Source organism: Choristoneura fumiferana, chromosome Z (assembly GCF_025370935.1).
Source record: "Choristoneura fumiferana chromosome Z, NRCan_CFum_1, whole genome shotgun sequence".
In the NCBI taxonomy this organism is placed as follows: Eukaryota; Metazoa; Arthropoda; class Insecta; order Lepidoptera; family Tortricidae; genus Choristoneura; species Choristoneura fumiferana.
Window position 1 is genome coordinate 18904441 of NC_133472.1, and position 21611 is coordinate 18926051.

Sequence of the window (21611 nt, forward strand, 5' to 3'; positions counted from 1 at the left end):
TTGTTTTGTTTTAAGTGTTTGTTTGTTTAAAAGTATCTTCGACAACAGCGTGATGGAATTTAATAAGGATATAGTTTAAGACCCTGACATGACAAGGACAATGGATTGGAAGAAATAAGGAGTTTTTATAGTTTGATTCAAAATGTAATAAATTTGTTAGTGTACATGTACGTACATTTTGAACAACGATTGACAAAACCGGCACAAGTTTGACAAAACGGTTCTACAAAGTACTACTTACCTATTAACTTCGAACGGCATGTTTTGCTCTACAAATACTTCAGATGTCATTTATTTTCAACCGACTTCAAAGAAGGAGGAGGTTCTCAATTCGTCTGTATGTTTTTTCTCTATGTTTTAGCACAACTTACGAGTAATCCAGACGTGCATGGCCGATCGAAAATTTACGCTCCGCCTTCAATTGCAGCACGGTTCTACCTCAATTCACCAGAAGGTACTTAGGCATAATCGATAATCTTATCGCGTTGTCTTATGTAACCAGATCAATTTCAGCTTCAATTTACAAAGTTAATAGTACCCCAGTCGACATTTAGTCGCACAAACCATATATTGAGCTGTAGTTTTTTTTATATTTATTTCATAACAGAAAAGCACAGAGGTATAACACATATACAAAATTAAAAAAAAATACAACTACTATCTACTTACTATTAACAAAACTTATACTAATTTATTTATTTATTCATTTATAATTCATGTTCATTACATTAGGTGACATATTATTAAATAGTATGTAGGTACACGACACCCTGTTAGGGTATAAAAATGATAATCCTTAAACTATTTTACTCCAATAATTCATTATATCTACGGATTAGAGGAGTGATGTCACTAAATACTAATGTTAATATAGGTAATAAGAATTTATTGTGAATTTTCGTAACTAAATTAGATTTAAATTTAAATGAAATTTAATTTTAATAATGTTCAATGTCAAATTATTATTTTCAATATTATTATTAATGTCATCATTTAACTATTTCGTATTTCTTAAAAGTAGTGTAACAATTTTTTTTTTTATGGATTACTAGGGGCATTTATATTATTTAACATTTCATATTCATCAATTTCATAGTAACATTTTTCTACCAGTATTTTTTTTACTTATTTTTAAATACATGGTCGTTGGTTTCCAAAGTGATCATTTCCGGTATTTTATTTGCTATGCGTATGCATCGGCAATAGGGGCCATTTTTAAACATAGCTAGTTTAGTTTTTGGTACTTATTAATAATTGTTTTTTATTTTGCCTGTGTGATCTCAGTGTCTTTCTAGTCGTAATTGCGTGTTGCTAAATAGGAAACGTCTTCAGGGCTGCTGCTTTGGGGGGCCATTCCTAGGAGGCTGGCAGCATTACCTCTCTGGATAGCTAGGCTGATGCGTTGTGCAAGGTAAGCACTAGCCCGCCGATCCCTTGAGGTATCTATCTACCAGCCGAGAAGATAGCTGACGGAAGAGCTGTTTTGTCTCTGGGCCCCAGAGTTTCTACACCAAAAGGCGTAAATAACTTTAGAAAATATTTCCTGATGGCATGGCAGTACGTGATAAGAACTGTGTACCTACCTATGTACTGTTCTACCTTAATAAGACTTTGATAGTGAAATGGTCCCTCAGTGACTCGACATTCAATTGTTCTGACTAATAATGGAATGTAGTTTATTAACATAATAATAGTCTGAGAGTTACCTACTCTGTGCTGAAGTTCAATGTGATTTCAGTGAAGATGCAGTTCTAAACCATAATAATAAACAACGAACTAGATGTTGCAAAATATGAATTATTTTAGGTTTACTCAACATTGACGGGTTGGTTTTCGTCTACCGCTAAAGGTGTTTACCTTTAGCGGTAGACTTGAACGTATTTACGGATGTAGGTAAGATATGTAAACCTAAGGAAAAACACCTTATTACCAAGTGACTTGTAGCCTGCTCGTTAAATCATCACACACGAGTATATCCGGCAATAGATTGTACGGTGGAGCGGGAGCGGGAGCCCCGTGCGGGCGCCGGACCGGCCGCGTGGCGCAACGCGGCTCCGCCGTCCACGCCGCTCCCTTGCTACAAATAACAGAAGTTTCGGCGCCGGTGCACACTTACTACTTAACAGGCGCTCAATCGAGACAAACTTCACAAATAAACAAACACGTCCAAGTTCACATTATTAATAAATCCAATCGAAATGAGGGTGTTTGTTGTTTTGGCGATCTGTTTGGCGATATCACATGGGAAGGTTACACGTGAGTTATAAATACTACAAATAGATATGATTGTAGAGGTTTGAAGATGTCAATAATGAAGTAAACTTCAATGTTCATGAGTGGTCCAATTATTTGTTTGATTATGTCCGAATCTCAACTTCTCAGTTACAGTCACTATATTAAAAATCTTGCAAATGTCCGTACTCGAAAGCGAATATATTATATTTAGGTACTTCAAGTTATTACATTTTAAATTAGTTGCTGCTGCTATATTCTCAATATTTGTGTTTGCAACTGCTTTATTGTTTAAGGTCTGTCATTTCTCTCTCTGGTTGTTTTGGAATTTCGCCCCACAACAACAAAAACAACCACAAGATAAATAGACAAACAAAATAATAAGAGTTATTCAAAAGTTTGACGACGATATTGACCTTCTCCTACTTTTTCTTACAGAAATTATCCAATTTATTCAGAAATTTAAGACGATAGTTATCTTTTCCTATTTTTTCTTAATAGTTATCTATAGGTATAGATAATTATCTGTAGGCACCTAGACTAAGTTGCGTTCTTATGTAGTTTCCGCCTCAAGCGGGCTTTAACACTTCGCGGAGATGCTGACTGTTTGCTAAGCAATCTCAAGAGTGCAGTTACAACATATTTTAAGTAAAATTCATTTTTGTCGCTGAGGAAGTGCAATCAGCTCAAGGCGTTTCCGCTTACCGCCCCCAGAGCGCGCGGCCGGATCGCCATGAAACATTCGATTGTCATTTAAAATCTTAGTAAGATACTTGGTAGGTACATTACTTCATCGTAATTAGGTGTCGAATATTATAGTTCAGTCAACGCCATAAATAAGTGATCACTTTTGTACCTTGTCATTGTAACGTCATGTTTGAAAAGCTATGCGAAATTATGTACCTACCGACTGAAAGCGGCAAGGTTCAAAAGTGATCACTTATTTATGACGTTGACTGTACCTACAATTGAAAATGATCAACTTTACATTAGTCAATCTCTTTGTGTAGTTACGTTATTTGGTTATTGTTGGTACATATGACACACATAATTATATAGTAGTCAGTAGTTATTTGTTGAACAACTACGTCATAATATGAGATTTTGAAATATTTTGCCCGCAATTTACATTTAAACAGCGGCGGTAATTAAAGCATGTTTCACATAGCACACGGCTGTAGTCACAACGAATTTATGAAAACACTAGCTTTTGTCCGCGGCTTCGCCAGCGTTTAATTCGGTAATCGCTGTTCGCTCAGAAACTGTGCATTTTTCCGGGATAAAACGTGCCGCTCCGTTTCGACGTGAAAGACGGACAAACATACAAACACAATATTTTAGACTATCGCGGTCATTACTCATTTTATGAATTAAATACATTTAATTTTTTTAGCTGCTAAAATCAAGGTACGCGGAACAAAACCCAAATTTAATTCATAAAAAATACAAACACACAAACAAACACACTTTCGCATTTAAAATATTAGTATGGATATGAAGAAACCCAGCGACTAATATAAGCAATTACTCCATAGCCGACTACTTTCCGCAATGCAAAAGAAGCGACCCGGAGATCAACAAGTGTATTCTGGACGGGGTGGAGGCCATGCGCGAGAATCTGCGCGCGGGCATCCCGGAGGTCAGCATCCCGCCGCTGGAGCCGTTCGTGGTGCCCACGCTCAAGCTGGACCGCACGGCGCCAAACCTGCGGCTCAAAGCCGTCGTCAAGAACATGCGAGCGCTGGGCGGCGGCGACTTCAGGATTGAAAAATTGAAGTAAGTTTATATTTACTACCTAATATATTTTGTAAATATTCCGAGAGCTAGTAGACGCTTTAGAGCATGTAAATAGAGCTGCATAAAAATTATGTTGAGACATAGATCTGTACCACTACCATGAGTATTCAGTGACCATACTCGATAGCGATGGCGTAAATTATTTATATGGAGAATTGTACAGCGCCTCTACAAATAATTTACGCCGTCGCTATCGAGTACGGTCACTGTAAACTCATGGACAAAGTCATGTGTCATGGTCATGTGTCAAAGGGACTGAACGACACGAACTTCGAGTTTCGAATTTCGTAGTAGCCCTGCTGGCCGAGGGGTATACATTAACCCTTTACATAGGCGTTAAGAATTAAACTTGCCTCACCTTATTGTCGCAACAATGAGGTATGTACATGTTGTTGAGACTTTTTGCTTTATATATCGAGCCCATGACTGTTCTTATGTCCGTTTCCTGCTCAATGCAAGTGCTTTATTTAAGCGCAGTTAGTAGATATGCGCAAAACGTATAGATAAAATAGTTTACTAGTAGCTATATACAAATTACATAATTTAATAACATACAAAAATCAACGCCTACAAAATGTGAATCCGGCACAGTGGTGCAGTAATACCTTTTTGCAGTTATGCGTCGAACGCTTGTTACTCAATCACGTCGTAATGCTTGAATGGTGACACGGCTGCAGTGTAACACTGTTACAGACATTACAGTAAATTAAACCAATAAGAATGTTTGTCATTCTTGAAAACTATTAGAATTGTTCAAATGCATAAATCTATGTCTCAAATATCAAAAGCGAATCACAAAAATAGCGAGCCCCTATCAGCCGACCAAGGGTTACCAAAACATCGCTTGACTATTTATCAAATAGAGTTGTGTCCCTCAACATGGTTTGCGACTAAGTACTTCCCGGATAATATCAAATAATGTCAATCGGGGAAAGTGTAGCTTCTACTTACATAGAAACAAACACGCAATATTTTCCTCTTTATTACCTACATATTTATACCTTAATAAAAATAATATACATACCTACTAAATATTATGAAAAATCAGGAGACTACCCCAACCAATCCCTCAATATCTCCGAAATGACTTAATACCGCTCATGAAAGTTGAAGACATTTAACGAGACAAAATGCTTCCTCTTTTAAAGGCAAATTGTGGTGTTTCCAGATTGAACCTGAATAACAAGTATGCGGCGGAGGTGAAGCTGTTGCTGCCGCGGCTGGCGGTGACCGCTGACTACGACGTGCGCGGGTCGCGTCTGCTCGTGCTCGACATCGACGGCAAGGGCAAACTGCGCGGCAACTTCAGTGAGTCACCGCAATCTGATTGCTTCGCTCATCGGCTTTAACTGGTGCCTGACTGAAATGGATGGAACCAAAACGAGGATTTAGTTTCTGTCTTAGTGTTAGTCAACATTAAAAAACATAGACAAACAAATTTCCACTGCGCACTGAAATCTTGCGTGATTTTTATACACATGTCGATATACAAAAAGAGCAAATAGGATTTAAAAGAAATGAACGCGATCATTCAATTATCCATATGCGCGATAAGCCAAAACACAATATGAGCTACTTTTACAACAACAAACATCTCGCGTGAAAGTCAACTATGGGAGCCAAAGTTGGCCAGACGTCGTCTGATACATCGAAGTTATACCTAGAATAACGAGCGGCATTCCGCGAACTGATTTTTGGCTCGGCAGAAGCTTCAATTAGGTAATTTGAGGCCGAAACTGTTAATACGATTGCATGACCAAAAATAGCCAAAACCAAAGCCAATCTTACGGTCGGTCACTGGTTGCTGACTATTACGAGTCGAGCGTCTTTGGTCAAACTCCAACCAGTCTAGGTTGCATTGGATCCGTGTATTTTTTAAATTTATGCAAATGATTTAAAAATATAAAGACATGTTTGCTGCGTTGCGTAGCGTACTTTATCGTATCTATCTGATTATTATTGGAGGTAGGTAGATATATGTATCATAGTCGTGATCGCGACGGATCGGGATTTGAATAGCAAGTGTTGATAATGAGGAAAAACCATGAACAATTACATTATTCAAAACAACATAGGTATTGACATAAATTTGTAATTTAGAACACCACATGAATAAAATTAAAATTAAAGATGAAGCAATAAACATGCTGCACGCACGCATACACGCAATTACTTCAGTATTGGCATTTACTAGTTAGAGTAAGGTTACTTAATATACTTAAGCAAGGTCATGAAAAAGGAAATCACTTCTGAAGCTTTTAGCTCTTAATCCATTTGAAAGTATGCATTAAAGTACAATTATTTACGGCCAATGTCACAATAACAAGCAGAATGATTATTGGCGTGGGAAAGGAGGATATAACTAGCAGTTAAGAAACCAGTTACACGATAAGTTTTTTTTTATTACAGCTGGCATATCAGTGATCGCGAAAGGCGCAGCTAAATTGATAGAAAAGGACGGAGTGCAGTACCTGCAGGCGGACAAAGTGGTCACGCGCGTGAAGATCGGCCATGGACAGGTGGCGTTTGACGACACCGAGAGACCGCTAGCCGGTAAATACCACATAGTCACAACATAGTACCTATTTAATCATGATTTCCCGTATTTCAAGTATGGAAAAACTTGATAGTCTCACTAACCCCGTTTAAAGAACATGCGTAACACTTCCTTTACATACATTATTGAGCTGGTTGTAGTGCTGTAATCGAAACTGGTCGATACATATTGCATTAGGACCTGCTCACACACTAATACGCTTGCAGAGTTCACGCGAAAGATTTACTGCAGCATCATACATGAGCATTAGCATAGAATACTAATACCAATCTAATACCCTCATTTAATAGGTACGACCTAATCCTGGGTACAGGCCTCGTTTCGGAATGAGAGGACTTGGCTATGGTTTCCACGATGGCCCGATTGTGTAAATGACAGTTATGTGCTAGCTCGGGTTCAGGCCCACTATCTTCTGCTTGAGAGACTATAAATGAAACGACTAGGGTACCATCAGCAAAATAAGTGGTCTATCAATTTTGAAACAAGTTTCTATCAAATTAATATGTCGCTAAAGTCGAACTTTCAAGTTGACAGACTGATCTATTGGCATTATTGTTTTATGACATGCAAACGATTATCAACTTTTGGGTGGTAGACCACATATTTGGCTGATGGTACCATCGCTTTATTTTTACCTATAATAAGTATTACTGAAAAATCAAAATAACGGTACATTATTTTCTGTCCCGCAGCGTCATCGGCCGCTAACTTCTTCAACGCCAGCCCGAATGTGGTGCTTGACATCTTGAACCCGCTGATCGACGAGTCCAGCGCCGCCATCCTCAAGGCGTTCCTCAACAAGGTGCTGGCCAAGATACCCCTCAAGGAAGTACTCCTCGAGGACGACCCTGCACCTGCAGCCTGAATTACATCACATTACTTAGTTATACCTATTTTTTAGTTAACACATAGATTCTCATAGTGATAATCGTGAAAAAGTTTCTTTGTCCTCTCTTTTAAGGACACCAAAGAGTTCGTGTGTTTGTGTCATTTTGTATATAAAGTTGTGAGTGTGAAATAATAATAAGAATAATAAATAAATTAAATTCTTGACACGCTATTACTTTACCTCACCTGACCTTAACCATCTCTCGATTAGATGGAATTCAATAAATAGTTAAGAAGTTGTTTTACTAAGTACTTGATCTTGGAACTATCGTTAAGTGACAACAAAAAACATTGCGGTCAATGTTTTTCTTTACTAAGCCTATATTGGAATTCTTTAGTAGAACCCAGACATGATACCTGTACGACAAGAAAACTGATGTCCAACATAAATTTAAAGAATCAAATAAAGTCTAAAGACTGTCTGTCTTATTTAAATATTGAATCAGAGTTGCATTTTAAATAATAGTATTTTATGCAACAGTTGTATAACAGGGTTCAAAAAAGGTGAGTGGCGTGAGTTACGATGTGAGCTTTAGCGAACATCGTAAGAAAAAGACGCCACGAGCTTTTTTTGACTAACTTATACAACGTTGTATACAATACTTTTTCTTCGACTGGATACTTATAAATTACAATACAAAATTAGAGAAATAGTAAACTTTAAACGTTTTCATACTTTAGTAAAAAGTATGGCAAACGCAAAGAGAAGGTAAACAACAATAAACAAGTGACAAATATGAAAATGTCAAAATTTGTCTAAGTTAAATTTTGTTTTTGATTCACGTTTACTTGCCTGTGACGATGTTAAAAATACGCGTTACTTATGTTGGCAGCGTTGGCAGGCTATGGATTATGTTCGGAAAGTTTTTATTCTGTATAAAAACCATATAAAATATGTAACTGGCTGCACCTTAGCCTGTCCGAACGTACGAATTAAGAAAAAAAAAGTAAGTGGTTGCAGTTTGCAGTATCGTTTTAGCAACATTACGATACAGTGCTGTTATGGGGAATAGACAATATAGACTTTTCCAGAATCTTTTTATGTATGCTGTTATATTACTGTTCGTGATTAAGTAAATCACAGATTACAGTATAGGAGTAGAAAAAACTTATTTATTAATTATAAAAAAATATTCACTGTAGTTAATGTTTCAAACTTGCTTTTTTAGAATGAGTAATATTTTTAACGGAATGAAGACAAAATTTAGTATCAATTGACAAATTTTTAATTTGGCGTACCTATTTAAAACATAATAAACAAGAGTAAAGTAGTGTTGTCAGGTAACAACCTAAAAAGTACATTTGAACATACATTAACATTTCAAAGACAGACGAAAAAAGTGACAGTGAAGAGTTCATTATGTAGGATTTAAATTTGTAGGTACAGTTACCAGCACCAATATCTGACACAACAAGCGTACATAAATATCTGATACGATTCTATTTCTAGGGCCGGAAGGACGCGTCAGATATTTTTGCACGCTCCGCTGATGCAGATATTAATGCTGGTGACTGTACTTGCGACCCTAGATTAGGGATGCCACGAATATTTGTATTCGCATTCGCATCCTAAGAAATATTTGTATTCGCATTCGCATCCTAAGAAATATTTGTATTCGCATTCGCATCCTAAGAAATATTCGCATTCGCATTCGCGAATGTGATACAAATGACATTCATGACTTCTCCACTCTAGATGCATAAAGTTTGTATCCGGTCAAGAGTTAAACGGGGAGGCCTACCTAAGTATAAAATACCTACTTACCTATATAAGAAAAATATTTTTTTTATTTGTCAATTTCATGTGTTTTACAAACAATAAAGAGTACAATACAATAATCATAGTTAACTAGAGAACAAAAATTTTGTGAAATTCACGGTAAAAGAGGCTTTGCCGGGGTTTGGTAAAGGGAGTTTACTTTACCTACACACGTTTCCGTATACTTACTAATTTATTTATGAAACATCGTACAATGTTGCCTTAGACCTTAACGACGAGGCTAAATCACATCCACATATGGATAATCGCAGTGCAGACTAGTTTTCTTCTTTTATAAATATAGAGTTTTCCTATTAGTCTCTTAGATCAACTTCGTTGGCACATTAGACATCACGTAACAGAAATGGCATTATTATTGATCAAGTTTGTTTTATTCCTATTTTGTGCAGCATGTGTCAGTGGAAGACTCACGACGGTTCATAATAATACATCGCAAAGGGAGGACCAAAAAAATCAGGATAACCTACTGTGTAAGTTGCATAGGGATGTATAAGTCAAATAAAACGCCTACACGCTAAGTCGTGTTTTTACTTTTACTACAGTTTATCCTCCAAGTTTTAATTGGTTTTACTAAATTTGTCCATTATCGCTGAATGGTGATGTTCCATTATAAAAGAAGAAGAAGAGAACAAAATTATCGCGCGCTGCTTCCTCGGGAACTGTGCTTTTTTTCGGGATAAAAAGTAGCCTATGACACTCTCGCTCTATGTGGCTCTCGGGCCCATAAACTATCTCTATGCCAATAATCACGTCGATCCGTCGCTCCGTTTCGACGTGAAAGACGGACAAACACACACACTTTCGCATTTATAATATTAGTATGGATTAATTTAAAATGCTTATTTGAAAAAAAATATTAAAAAGGTTTAGCATACCTACCTACATTTCAATATTTTTAATTTATTTCTGTTTATCAGTGTATTTGTTCACGCTGATTTTCAAAAGTACTGCACAGATTTACATGGTGTTTTCACATGTAGGTACCTAGATCAAAACTCGCCAAGAACAACATTATGAACTTCGTTTCATCAAAATCGGATGACAGAAAGAAAACGTTTTGCCAAGGTATATGGGTCGTCTATTGTAGAAGTCCATGCAAATGAAATCTTTGGCACAGCTAGTCTTAAAATAATATTTTACATTTGAGCCAGATGGACGCACGAGAAACTTCGAGTAAGTACTGGTATTGTAATATTTGTAATTCATTTGGGTTATCCGTTCGTGTGTCACCTAAGTGCGTGATCTTTACTGAATAACATACGAACGAAAACACTCGCCGAGCCCCAAATAGGTACGCGAACTTATTCGTACCTACGTCTAAGTATCTGGTGGGATCCTGCTTTTCACAGAAAATATGTTTCGCAAATAATTCATTCCCCAACTGTTTCATAAAGACGAACGATTTTTTTCTGAAACTGTAAACTATTCAGGAATATAACAGGACTATCCAGTAGAACCCTATAAGTTAGGTTAGGTTACAACAATCCTGAAATACTTACAGTTTAAAAAATCGTTCGTCCATGTGAAACAGTTGGGAAAGGAATAATTTCGGAAACATATTTTCATCGAAAAATTATAGAACCCTGTCTGGTAGTACTGTGTTATGGTTGTTAGCGGAGTGCCACTACAGCGACCCGGCGGTGGGAGCGTGCATCCGGCGCGCGGCGGAGCGCGCGCGGGCGGTGCTGGCGCGCGGTGCGCCGGCGCTGGCCGTGCAGCCGCTCGACCCGCTCGCCGTGCCCAGCATCCGCCTCCGCCAGCACAGCGCGCCGCACAACCACTTCAAATACGACGCCTGGCTTTCCGATGTCGTTCTCCATGGACTGACCAAATATGAGTTTAACAAGTTGGAGTAAGTATGGTCCTGTAACAATTCGAATCTCACCGTGTTGCCTGTTACTTTTGCCATACTCGATTTGACTCACACTGTTTGACTTCAGTGACGACGCATGGCAAAGGTGGTATACGATATTAAGAGCGAGCAATGTGTTGCATCCGAAGACATCACGCTGTCTAACTCGCCCTTACATTATTCGCTGCTATGAGTTGTTTAACGAAAATTTTCACACCACGCCATGGTTATGTACGTTAGGTACCTAGGAATAAACAATCATTGAATGATCCAATTATGATAAATAAAGAGGCCAAACAAACGTGGTAGTGAGTTTGAGCACCATAAGCACGTGTGCCCAGTTTATTTAAATATTATTTACCTACCCATTTCCTTCTTTCACAGCGTTTACCCGGAGGACTTGAAAGTTACCGCGAACATAACTTTACCTCATTTGGAAATGTTCAGTGAGTACGTCATTCTGGGTGAATTCCAAATGTTGCCCGTCGAATCTACTGGAAAGATGTCAGTCAATTTCAGTGAGTACATATTGGAGCAGTAAAAAGTTTTTGAAGGCTTAGTATTCATAGTGAATTTAATTTACCTGTAATGTTGCTTGACAGCAAAATGCACAGCAGCTTTGGAGGCGTTGGGGGCTCGCGTGCATAAAAGGATATTGATCCGAGACGCGGCTGTACGCCTGCGCTGCTCAGGCCCGCTACAAGCGGCCCTGATGGAGGCACACTCCACTACCGGCGAGATGGGTAATAAAACTAAACAAACTTGTTTGCCAAACAATAATAATACAAGTCGAAACCAAAAATACAATACCACGATACCATGAATATCTCAGGAGGCTCGGAAGGGAAACCTACTCGAGCTACTGCTTCTGATTCTGTTTCTTTATGAACAGACTAGCTTTATGCTTATCCCCGGGTTATGTTCTTCGTGGAAGAATAAATAATCAGCTTACCTTTATATCCTGTGAGAGATTCAAAATATCTCCTTTACCTCTTGTGTGATCTTTAAGATTTCAAGGTTACTATAGGTATACATGTTTGCAAATTTTCAAGCTTTATACTCCAGTAGGTTATTTTGAAGTAATGTTACCCTTTTCTAGATATAACTAGATTTAGTCAGCAGCTTTGTTTACGTAGGTAATAATCATATAGGTACCATAATCATTAACATTAACCAATAGTCCATATCATTAACTAATAACCCTAAAACAACGCTCATAAAGAATACCGGCAAAGTAAGTTTCGGACTAGAGCCACTTTGAAATGAAAATAAAAATAGTGCACCTCTATAACTCTCAAGGAATATGTATGCCTAATTTCAAGTTTCTAGCTTCAGTACCTACCAAATTTAAACTGCGAGCTGTTTGTCAGTATAATAAGTAATAATACTTAATAATTATTATGAGGGGCACTTGACACCGATTGCCCTAATCCCAAAGTAAGCAAAGCTTGTGTTATGGATACTAGGCAACGGATAAACATACATACTTAAATAGTAAGGATACAAACACCCAAGAGTCGAGAATAAACATTGGTATTATTCAAACAAATATCTGCCCGTTAAATGATCTAACCCGGGACCTCAAGCTTCGTAGTCAGGCTCTCTAGCCACTTAGCACAGGTAAAATAAGACTAAATAAATAAGATAGTTTGGCGGCAAAACATGTACATCAATAAAACTTTGTTTATAACTTTTATCTTGGCACTAGAAATGAGGATCTGCCGAGTCCTACCAAAATTTAGGCGTCTTACGCTCTCCCAAGGGGTATGAGCAGGGGCCAACGTTTTTTAAAATGCAAATTTTACAAACTAAGCGAGTGAGTTTTTTGCGTTGAATCGAAAGAGACCAGACCCATACTTATAGGATTAATCCTTTGCAAGATATGTAGGGTGTCGTTGAAAAAAAAAGAAAAAATCGGTATACTGCGAGTCGGACTCGTACTTGTAGGGGCTCCGTATCTCACTAGAATGTTTTAGAAACAGATCACTAATAAGTTTTTGTTAAAAAATTCTTATACAAGCTTCTTTTGCTGACTGTACTAAATTTCAGTTGAGTTTCCACCCGAACAAACAATTATTAAATTCCCACCCTCCCCTGCCCATACCCCCTGGAAGTGAGGTATCATTTTCCATGTATTTTTGTGCGCTGAATCGAATGAGACCATACGCATACTCATAGGATCAATATTTTGCGAGATATGAAGGGTGTTTGTTGAAAACATTGAAATTTTTTTATTTTTATTTTAACTCGACTAATTTTGGGTTTAAGCAACAATATAGGCTTCTCAGGATCACTGAGAGCAAACAGCGTTACCATCACATCCACATCTTGAGAAACTATTGTTGGTAAGTGATTTTTAGACTGTTCTATGTTTTGAACAAAAACCCTTCATATCTCTCATTCAGTCAATCAGTAAGTTTTAAGGGCTGGTACAGACGAACAGCATTTGAACTGCAACCTAGCTGCAAAATGGCAGTTCGAGTGCAGTTTTTCTGCTGCACGGTCGTAACGCAGTTATACTGCAGTTGGAACGACTGCACTGTACCAACTACAATGCCCCTCGCGCAGTTCTATTGCAGTTTCTTCAACTGCAATACGACTGCGTTACGACCGTGCAGCCAGCTTTCAGTCGGTGTGTGGTTGACAGGACTGCACGGCAACTGTACGCGGACTGCACAATCAGTTTGCAGTTTTGATGCAGTTACACCAACTGCAGCAAAACTGCACTCGAACTGCCATTACGCAGCTGGGATACAGTTCAAATGCTGTCCATCTATACCGGTCCTAAAGGTATATAGATAGTGAAATGTTTGTTTTTATGCGCGTAGAGATGATCACGCAGCACGTGGCGCGCATGCACGCGGCGGAGCTGGCCGGCGAGGTGCAGCCGGCGCTGGAGACGGCGCTGGCCATGGTGCTAGAAGACGTCGCCAACAAGTTCCTCAAGCACATGCCCGCGGATGCAGTCTTCCCCAACTAGACACACCTGCTCTGAAGACGTCAGTGGCACACTACATGCCATCGTCGTAGGGGAAGCAATGATGCGGGATGATGGGCAGGTGCCAGTGGAAAATGGGGACCCATTGTGTACAGTATAGTGTGCCAGGACATTAGTTATCATATTGCTAACGTACCTTAAGATCTAATTTATTTTTTATTTATACATTTATTGTAATAGCAATAGCTAGTACTAATATATGCCTTGTTTGATTGTTTAAATAACATTAAAATTTATAATCATTTCACCATGACGTTAATAATTTGAATGAAGACACTTGGTTACAGCATATTCAATGTTTTGTAACTGGGGTGAACATTCATTAGTCATACAAGCCCACACTAGCTGACCTTGCCTTCATTGACATAACAATAACGACACGCTAAATTGACACGGGTCCATTCATAGTTATTATCCATTCCTTTCCCAATAATAAATTCCTACAAATGTGGGTTACTCGTTGCCTTCTCCGCTTTAAGATAGTGGAGTCGGAGTTGGAATGAGATGTCTATGCTCGGGCAACGCGACATCACGTAACGCGGGATGATGCAACGAGTCGCCCGCGCCGCGCCGCGCGCCCGTGGCGTTGTTGGCACACTTATTGCGATATAAGTGTAAACAAATAAGAACGACTATTGCATACAGATTACAGATCACACATTTGACATCACGTCGTCTCCACTTTAGTCTTTACAGCCCTCACTTTCATCTCAGGGTACGTATGTACCAGTTAGGCTGAACTGATTTACCTAACCATGATTAAGATTATTTATTTTGTGGGTAAGTGAACCTGGTTAAGCAATAAGGGCTATCGCGTATGAATTCGCCGCTATAGAGGCGCTAGTGTAGCGTGAGGTCTCCGAAATGTCAAATCTCATAGTTTTTGGGTGAGCTACGCATTTTTATTTATAATTACAATAATGTTGTGAATATTTTGCAATATCTGAAATTAATTATGGCAATTATGCGTTACGGGGCAATGACTGTCTGTGTTTTGAGATAGTTTTGTGTTCCGGAAACTTTTGTCCTCCTTTTTTTTCCGAACAAAACGGAGACTATGCAACACTGTGGTTGCTCGATATTTTTATGGTACCTACGGTTTTAAGGTGTATTAAATATGATTTTAATCTAAACTTTGTTTTCACGCCCGTAATAACAGACTTTGAAAGCCATACTTAAAAACCTCACGCAACAGTGCGCCATCTAGTGAGACAAAAAACGATCGCCCTCATTAAAGTATTATACCGGGTGTGGCTTGTAATATGAACAAATAATTAAAACATAGATCATACTCCTCAAACTGAACAACATTAGTTCAGCGACTTTTAAAAATATATATTTTTTTATTTTTTTTACTCTTTAAGTTTATTCGAAGAAGCAATGTAAAGCAAAATGCTTGATGTTTGTAGGGTGACAGGCGACGTCAGTTGGGTTCTAGGATGGCGTAACTACGTTGAAAGCAGTATTAAATTAGTATACAAAACAAGTAAAATTCAAAGACTCCATTATGTTTAAAAGTCGCTGAACTAATGTTGTTCGGTTTGACGAGGACGATCTAAGTTTTAATTTTTTGCTCGTATTACAGGCCACACCCGTTATTCGTAATGTTATTTAATTAAATAAAACTGGCCAAGAGCGTGTTGGACACGCTCAGGATAGTATTCCGTAACCATTACGAAAAAATCAAGTAGGTAATATTTTTCTAAGGATTATTCGTATTGGATACGGAATCTTCCAACTTTAGGTAATTGTCCTGTGACGCCTCTTAGGAGGGACGAAACGTATTCGTACTTATAACAAGACAACCTCGCCTAAATATCATTTTGGTTCCGGACTAAGTACTTAGTAGATTTACAATTTTTAAAGACGTCTGAAATTTTAATTTTGAAACAATACTAAGTTTAAGGTCTTTACAAACACATTCTAAAAAAACTATAATTTATTTAAGTATTTTTGCTCAAGTAGACTACCTAAGCCCTAGATAGAGGATACGAGAAAGCTGTTCAATACAGTAAATGACAAAGAGGGTTAGGTATTCCTTGTCACCCTAACAAAGAAGTCAATTTCAAGCCAAGAAGGCCTTGGTTCTTATCTAATGGATGCTAAATTTTCTATACCTATGTACCTATAGTCCCAATCCGCACTGGGCCCGCGTGGAAACTACTGCCCAAGCCCTCTCATTCTGAGTGGAGACCTGTGCCCAGCAGTGGGACGTATATAGGCTGGGATAATGTATAGTATAGTAAGCGAGTATGCACTCTTACCTACATGCATATTGTCGCTGGCTGACTTAATAGACAAATTTAAGATTTTCGCCTAACATCAACACGCATCTGGTAATCGGCATCACGTCAACTCGAGCCATTCAAAATGCTTTGTATGAAACTCGATAGTATAAGCCTTTCACTATCGAGTTTGCCCTTACACACTGTAAGGCACACTAATCTACCAGAACCGCAAGCAGCACGTGGGCAACGCGTCCGCTTTTACGCCATGTTGACACCGCGCTTGCGTTTGGTTGACACAATCCATGCATCGGGTTATCGGGTTGACATCGTGCTTGCGTTCGGTGGACACCATATTTGCATGGGGTTGACATCGCGCTTGTGTGGGGGGTGACACCGTGCTTGCGCCTCGCCGTCGGCGCGGGGTTGCCGCGTGGACCGATGGTGGTTCACTCGCGAGCGCTGATGATATTGATCGACAGCTTCAAACAGATCTACCTCAGCTGCCGTAACATACGTTTTTACCCTTTTGGTAAGATGCGTAACAATTGGGTATTGGGATTTGAATCCAATTTTGAGTTTAGTTCGATAACATCTCTTGGACCGTCACGCAGGAAAAAAATAAATTTAGTCATTGAACCGGGTTTAAGATTTCAATTTCTTGACAAACTAAGCTTAAATAACGCTAAATCAAGATTTTTTGCAGCAAGTGGCCGTTATACTATAGTTTACATTTAAATCTGGAAAATATATATTTTTTAATCTTGTTATTTGGCTAAGAAGTGTTTACGTACTGGCTGGTCAACTCTGGTTCGAGAACTGGTACACATTTTAGCTAGAGTACTTGTTTGAAGTTGCGTAAAAACATCTACAAAAACACGGAACTGACTGAAGGTTAGTGGAACTTTATCGATGCTCAAGTTATTAATAAGCTTTTCATTTTTAAGCGAAAAATATTTCTGTCACCTCTCAGAATAACTTCTGTTACAGCAAAACAATGATCGTCTGGTGATACACTTACTTATGATGAAAAATAATGAAGAAATAGTAATCTTAAAATGAAACACAACCATCTATTACGTAATTACAATGACAAACGTGATGTACCTTTTGTTTCCTAAGAGAGGTGATAGTAGGTAATCAAATAATCGTTGTTATAATTTATTATCACCTGATTCAAAGATAAATACTGTGATTCAGAATCACGTTTCCTTTATTATTTATTACTTGAGATCAAAGAAGTTTATCTATTTTAATTGGAACTATACAGTATCCTTAGTAAAATGTGGAAAATAATATGTCTCCTTAGTGCAGTGAATACAGCTTTTGCTGGTGTAGAGAAGAACTTTGTTAACTGTAAGGCATAAAAATTACAGAAAAAAATACTGACGAGTTTACTTTCCATGGTATAATAAGTGTGAACATTTAAATAGAATTGTTTAAGCATTTTGTCCTTATGTTTGGCAGTTGGAGGCTTCGTGTGTCCTCGCGAGGAGAAGGCTCTGGGTCGGTGTCTGCGGGATGCCCTCAACACCTACATACCACAATTGGCAACCGGTAAATATGAGACGCAAGCGCAGGGTAGGACGTCCACCAACAAGATGGACGGATGACCTTGTTAAAGCCGCAGGTTTACGGTGGATGCAGGCCGCTGCCAACCGAATAAACTGGAGGTCTGTGGGGGAGGCCTATGTCCAACAGTGGACGTCCTACGGCTGAGATGATGATGATGATGATGAAATATAAGACGAGATAATTTTATACGAGTATAATCTACTTCTATTGCTAAAATAGGTCTAGGTTAAAGGGAGAGTATCTGCTTATTTACGAATATGCGCTGCTTTACATGTACACATACAGCGCCTTTTAAAAATAAAGGAGTCTTTAGATTTTCCCTTTTTCATACAAATATAAATACTGTAATCAATGTACCCCATCCTAGAACCCAACTGACGTCGCCTGTTACGCTATAAACATCAAACATTTTGCTTTACATTGCTGCTTCGAATAAACTTTAAAGTGTAATAAAAATATAAATAAATATAATAAAAATATAAATAAATCTAATTAAATATAATTATTTTTAAAATCTCTAAACTACTGTTGTTCAGTTTGACGAGTACGATTTATGTTTTAATTATTTGCTCGTGTTACAGGCCACACCCGGTACAGCTAAAATGTTTTAAATGAGGCAATATGTGTTTTTATAGTGACTATTATATTGCAAAGAAATACCTTTATCTTTTGTCGCGTGTTTAAGTACTAAATTTTTTGCATTTGAAATTATTTTAATGTGTTTGAGAATTATCTCTGGTGTCGCTGTTATGTAATGGATAATATTTATAATTTTGTCTAAGTTATGTGGTGAAACTGGCCCTTAGCCTTTTGTATTAGTTGTATTTTCATATTTACTTCACAACTAGCTACAACTTAATCAAACTGGCTCATAAAAAGTAACGTCCAACATTCAGGTGTTGCGGAGTACGGCGTGCCGCCGTGCGAGCCGCTGCTCATCCCGGCGCTGTCCGTGCATCAGACAGCCGGGCCCTTCGCTGTCACCTCCTCCTACACGGACGTCACCGTGCAGGGCCCCTCCACTATGCGCGTTAAGGATGTCACGTAAGTCAAAATGCGGCATCTTTGCTACCTAATCCACGTATTACTTTAATGTTGATGTAAAGTTAGCCAAGTAAAGTGAAAGACTTGAGTTTCTATGCATATTTTGAGAGAGAGAGTTTTGAGAGCGAAAAAAATGACGATCAGCTTAGTTTTTCCTGATCAATGCTGCATATACATGCCCGCTATCTATCGAGATAGATGTTCCTTTGCTACGAAGCTACATATCAACAAGCGAACTAAATGGTTGTACCCGTAAGCCTATTATTTTAGAATGTGGCTCTACAATTTATATTTCAATGTTTAAGTTGATATTACTATGATTTTTTTTGCGACTCACTATGGATACCTGGCAAAGAAAATCGTTATGACGCTTTACATGAGAACAGTACAGCCAAAATATTTTCGCTTTGACCTGATAGATTAACCACGAAGCAATTTATAAACGTTTCAGGGTGGACTCGGAACAGCAAGAGATCGTGTCCAAGCTGTACATTCCTGAACTGAAGATGAAAGGCAACTACAAGCTGTCAGGACAACTATTGATGCTACCCATTGAAGGAGAGGGACATTTCTCGGGGAAGTACGGTATGATAAAATCATAAATATTTTTTACAAAGAAACGACCCAAATGTTGCATGGAAGTTAAACGAACTAAAATCGAACAAATAGGTTGTAATTGATATACTTTCGACTTCGATTAATTTGCTTTTGATTTGCAATGGATCCAAAATCCGACTTTGCTCAAAGAATTAGTTCGCTAAAGTGGCGTTGGGCTGGCCACGTCTTTCGTAGGACCGATGAACGGTGGAACAGACGAGTCCTCGAATGGAGACCACGGCCGGGAAAACGTACTACTGTAGGCTGATGATGATGATGATGATAGATCCAAAATGTGAACTTAACGCTTACGTAATGCTTTATGCTATCTTCCTTTATTTTTTTTATATAAAAAAAAACCAGTAGAATACCTGGGACAAGTGCACAAGTGTGTCGGTGGTCCCTACGAGTATGTTCAATGGTCTTTAATTATTTAAGGTTCAATGCATGTCGCGTAAAAACAAGATGCGCTGCAGAGGTTGTATAAGCGGTGCCGTTACAACTGTTATAATAGTGTTTTTTTTTCGGAGTTGAGCCGCGTTAATGGCCAAAGATACTAAACTAATTCCTTGCTTTTGCTTACTTGTTTTTAGTTTTTTAATTTTGTATGAGGTGCTTTATGGGAGATGTGGGCATGCAGCCGAGAATAATCCATAATGGAGGACTGGGAAGGGGGCCCAGATAGCGCCGGACTATCACAGGCTGAATTACCCGGTTGCACGTCAACAACTCCCTGGAACTTGTTATAATAGTGTTGAATACGTATAGTTTAGAGGTGTGTCGTCTGCAGGCGACATCGACGCGGTGGTGACGATAACGCTGGGGCGCGCGGCGCGGCCCAGCGGCCCCGACGCGCTCACCTGCGAGGCGCTGGACGTCAAGTTCCACATCGGCCACGCCGCGCTCCAGCTCGACAACCTCTTCGGCGGTGACGGCGAGTTAGGTGACTTAATCAACTTATCTTAAATACTTTCTACTAATAACTATAATACGAAAGTTTGCGTGCGCTCACACGAGCGCGTGCGAGAGATTTGGCTGAAATTTGGTATGCAGATAACTGGACGTCTGGAACAACACATAAGCAACTTTTTAACCCGATATTTCCACGGGATCAGGATAAAATGGAAAAATTTCAATCGCTGCGATTATGATGATGGGAGTCATGAAATTTGGTGCAGGTTATGTAACGTCCTTAAATGAACTCCACGATTAATTTTTGGGAATCCCCACGGCATTTTTTGCAAAATGCTGACACTTTAATTTAACTACTAGACCTAATCATTAGTGCGTGCGAAGCCGTGGATAAAGCCTTGTTGTAATATAAAAGTGTAATGTGACTGATTGACTGACAGCCAGACAACGCTGAGCCTAAACCACTTAAGCTAAACAGCGTATTCCTTCAGGACTATAAAACTGCACCAAGAAGGAATTATTCGATCCAATATTTTTTGATAGGTAATGTAAGTGAGAGATAAGTTGAGTAGGTACATTAGGAAGGTTTTTGTTTAAATATATATACCTATAATCAACGGCGTCATCATCATCCCGGCCTATATACGTCCAACTGCAGAGCACAGGCCTCTTCTCAGAATGATAGGGCTTGGGCCGTAGCGAGCTGAGTGATTGTGCTATCGCATCGTAGTGATGTGACGTCTCTGGCAGGTAACGCAATGAACAAGTTCCTGAACGAGAACTGGCAGAAGCTGTCAGATGAACTGCAGGCGCCGTTGGAGGAGGCACTGCGGGAGTTCCTGAAGCCGCTCGCCGACCACGCCTTCGGCATGCTGCGGGCCGACGACGTGCTCGGCGGACCCTGAACCGGCCCTGTATTTTAACTTAGGGTGTCACCAAAATGCAATCTTTATGCCGATGATATGATAAGTTAATTTGAATTATACAAGTGTGTAGTTAAATAGCTATTTAAAAGTACCTATATCATATGCGAAAAATGCCGTTTATGTGACTTTATTATACGACTGATCGTTTTTAAATAAGTAAGTATTTATTGAGTTTTTACTAAAATTAATTTGATGGCTCAGTCCTTATGTGTTTTATTCTAAAGGTGT

General features: G+C 38.8%; 2 protein-coding genes and 1 long non-coding RNA gene across 3 annotated transcripts; 2 read left to right on the forward strand and 1 right to left on the reverse strand.

The window, feature by feature from the left end:
• Positions 1 to 1845: 1845 nt before the first annotated feature.
• LOC141438796 (uncharacterized) lies at positions 1846 to 21586 on the forward strand. The gene is made up of 11 exons (XM_074102768.1): positions 1846 to 2256; positions 3768 to 4008; positions 5198 to 5337; positions 6439 to 6582; positions 7279 to 7450; positions 17600 to 17685; positions 17797 to 17886; positions 18801 to 18948; positions 19400 to 19533; positions 20336 to 20488; positions 21208 to 21586. Exons 1-11 carry the CDS (start codon positions 2199 to 2201, stop codon positions 21360 to 21362), a joined length of 1521 nt encoding a protein of 506 aa, XP_073958869.1. The 5' UTR covers positions 1846 to 2198; the 3' UTR covers positions 21363 to 21586.
• On the forward strand, positions 8659 to 14177 carry LOC141430544 (uncharacterized). Its single transcript, XM_074091297.1, has 5 exons — positions 8659 to 9724; positions 10869 to 11106; positions 11491 to 11624; positions 11709 to 11849; positions 13935 to 14177. The coding sequence occupies exons 1-5, from the start codon at positions 9598 to 9600 to the stop codon at positions 14084 to 14086; spliced, it is 792 nt and encodes a 263-aa protein (XP_073947398.1). The 5' UTR covers positions 8659 to 9597; the 3' UTR covers positions 14087 to 14177.
• LOC141430578 (uncharacterized) lies at positions 11031 to 11756 on the reverse strand. The gene is made up of 3 exons (XR_012451645.1): positions 11690 to 11756; positions 11472 to 11600; positions 11031 to 11350 (listed from the first exon to the last, which is right to left on the reverse strand). It is a non-coding gene; the product is annotated as an uncharacterized lncRNA (long non-coding RNA).
• Positions 21587 to 21611: the final 25 nt, after the last annotated feature.

What these genes read in the sequence shown, in the direction of transcription:
- LOC141430544 (XM_074091297.1), top strand. Translation starts at nt 9,598, where the DNA reads ATGGCATTATTATTGATCAAGTTTGTTTTATTCCTATTTTGTGCAGCA. An exon ending in AAATCAGGATAACCTACTGT is followed by an intron (nt 9,725 to 10,868) that starts GTAAGTTGCATA and finishes TATGGTTGTTAG; the next exon opens with CGGAGTGCCACTACAGCGAC. An exon ending in CTCCACTACCGGCGAGATGG is followed by an intron (nt 11,850 to 13,934) that starts GTAATAAAACTA and finishes TTATGCGCGTAG; the next exon opens with AGATGATCACGCAGCACGTG.
- LOC141438796 (XM_074102768.1), top strand. Translation starts at nt 2,199, where the DNA reads ATGAGGGTGTTTGTTGTTTTGGCGATCTGTTTGGCGATATCACATGGG. An exon ending in ATCACATGGGAAGGTTACAC is followed by an intron (nt 2,257 to 3,767) that starts GTGAGTTATAAA and finishes ATTACTCCATAG; the next exon opens with CCGACTACTTTCCGCAATGC. An exon ending in CACCGAGAGACCGCTAGCCG is followed by an intron (nt 6,583 to 7,278) that starts GTAAATACCACA and finishes TCTGTCCCGCAG; the next exon opens with CGTCATCGGCCGCTAACTTC.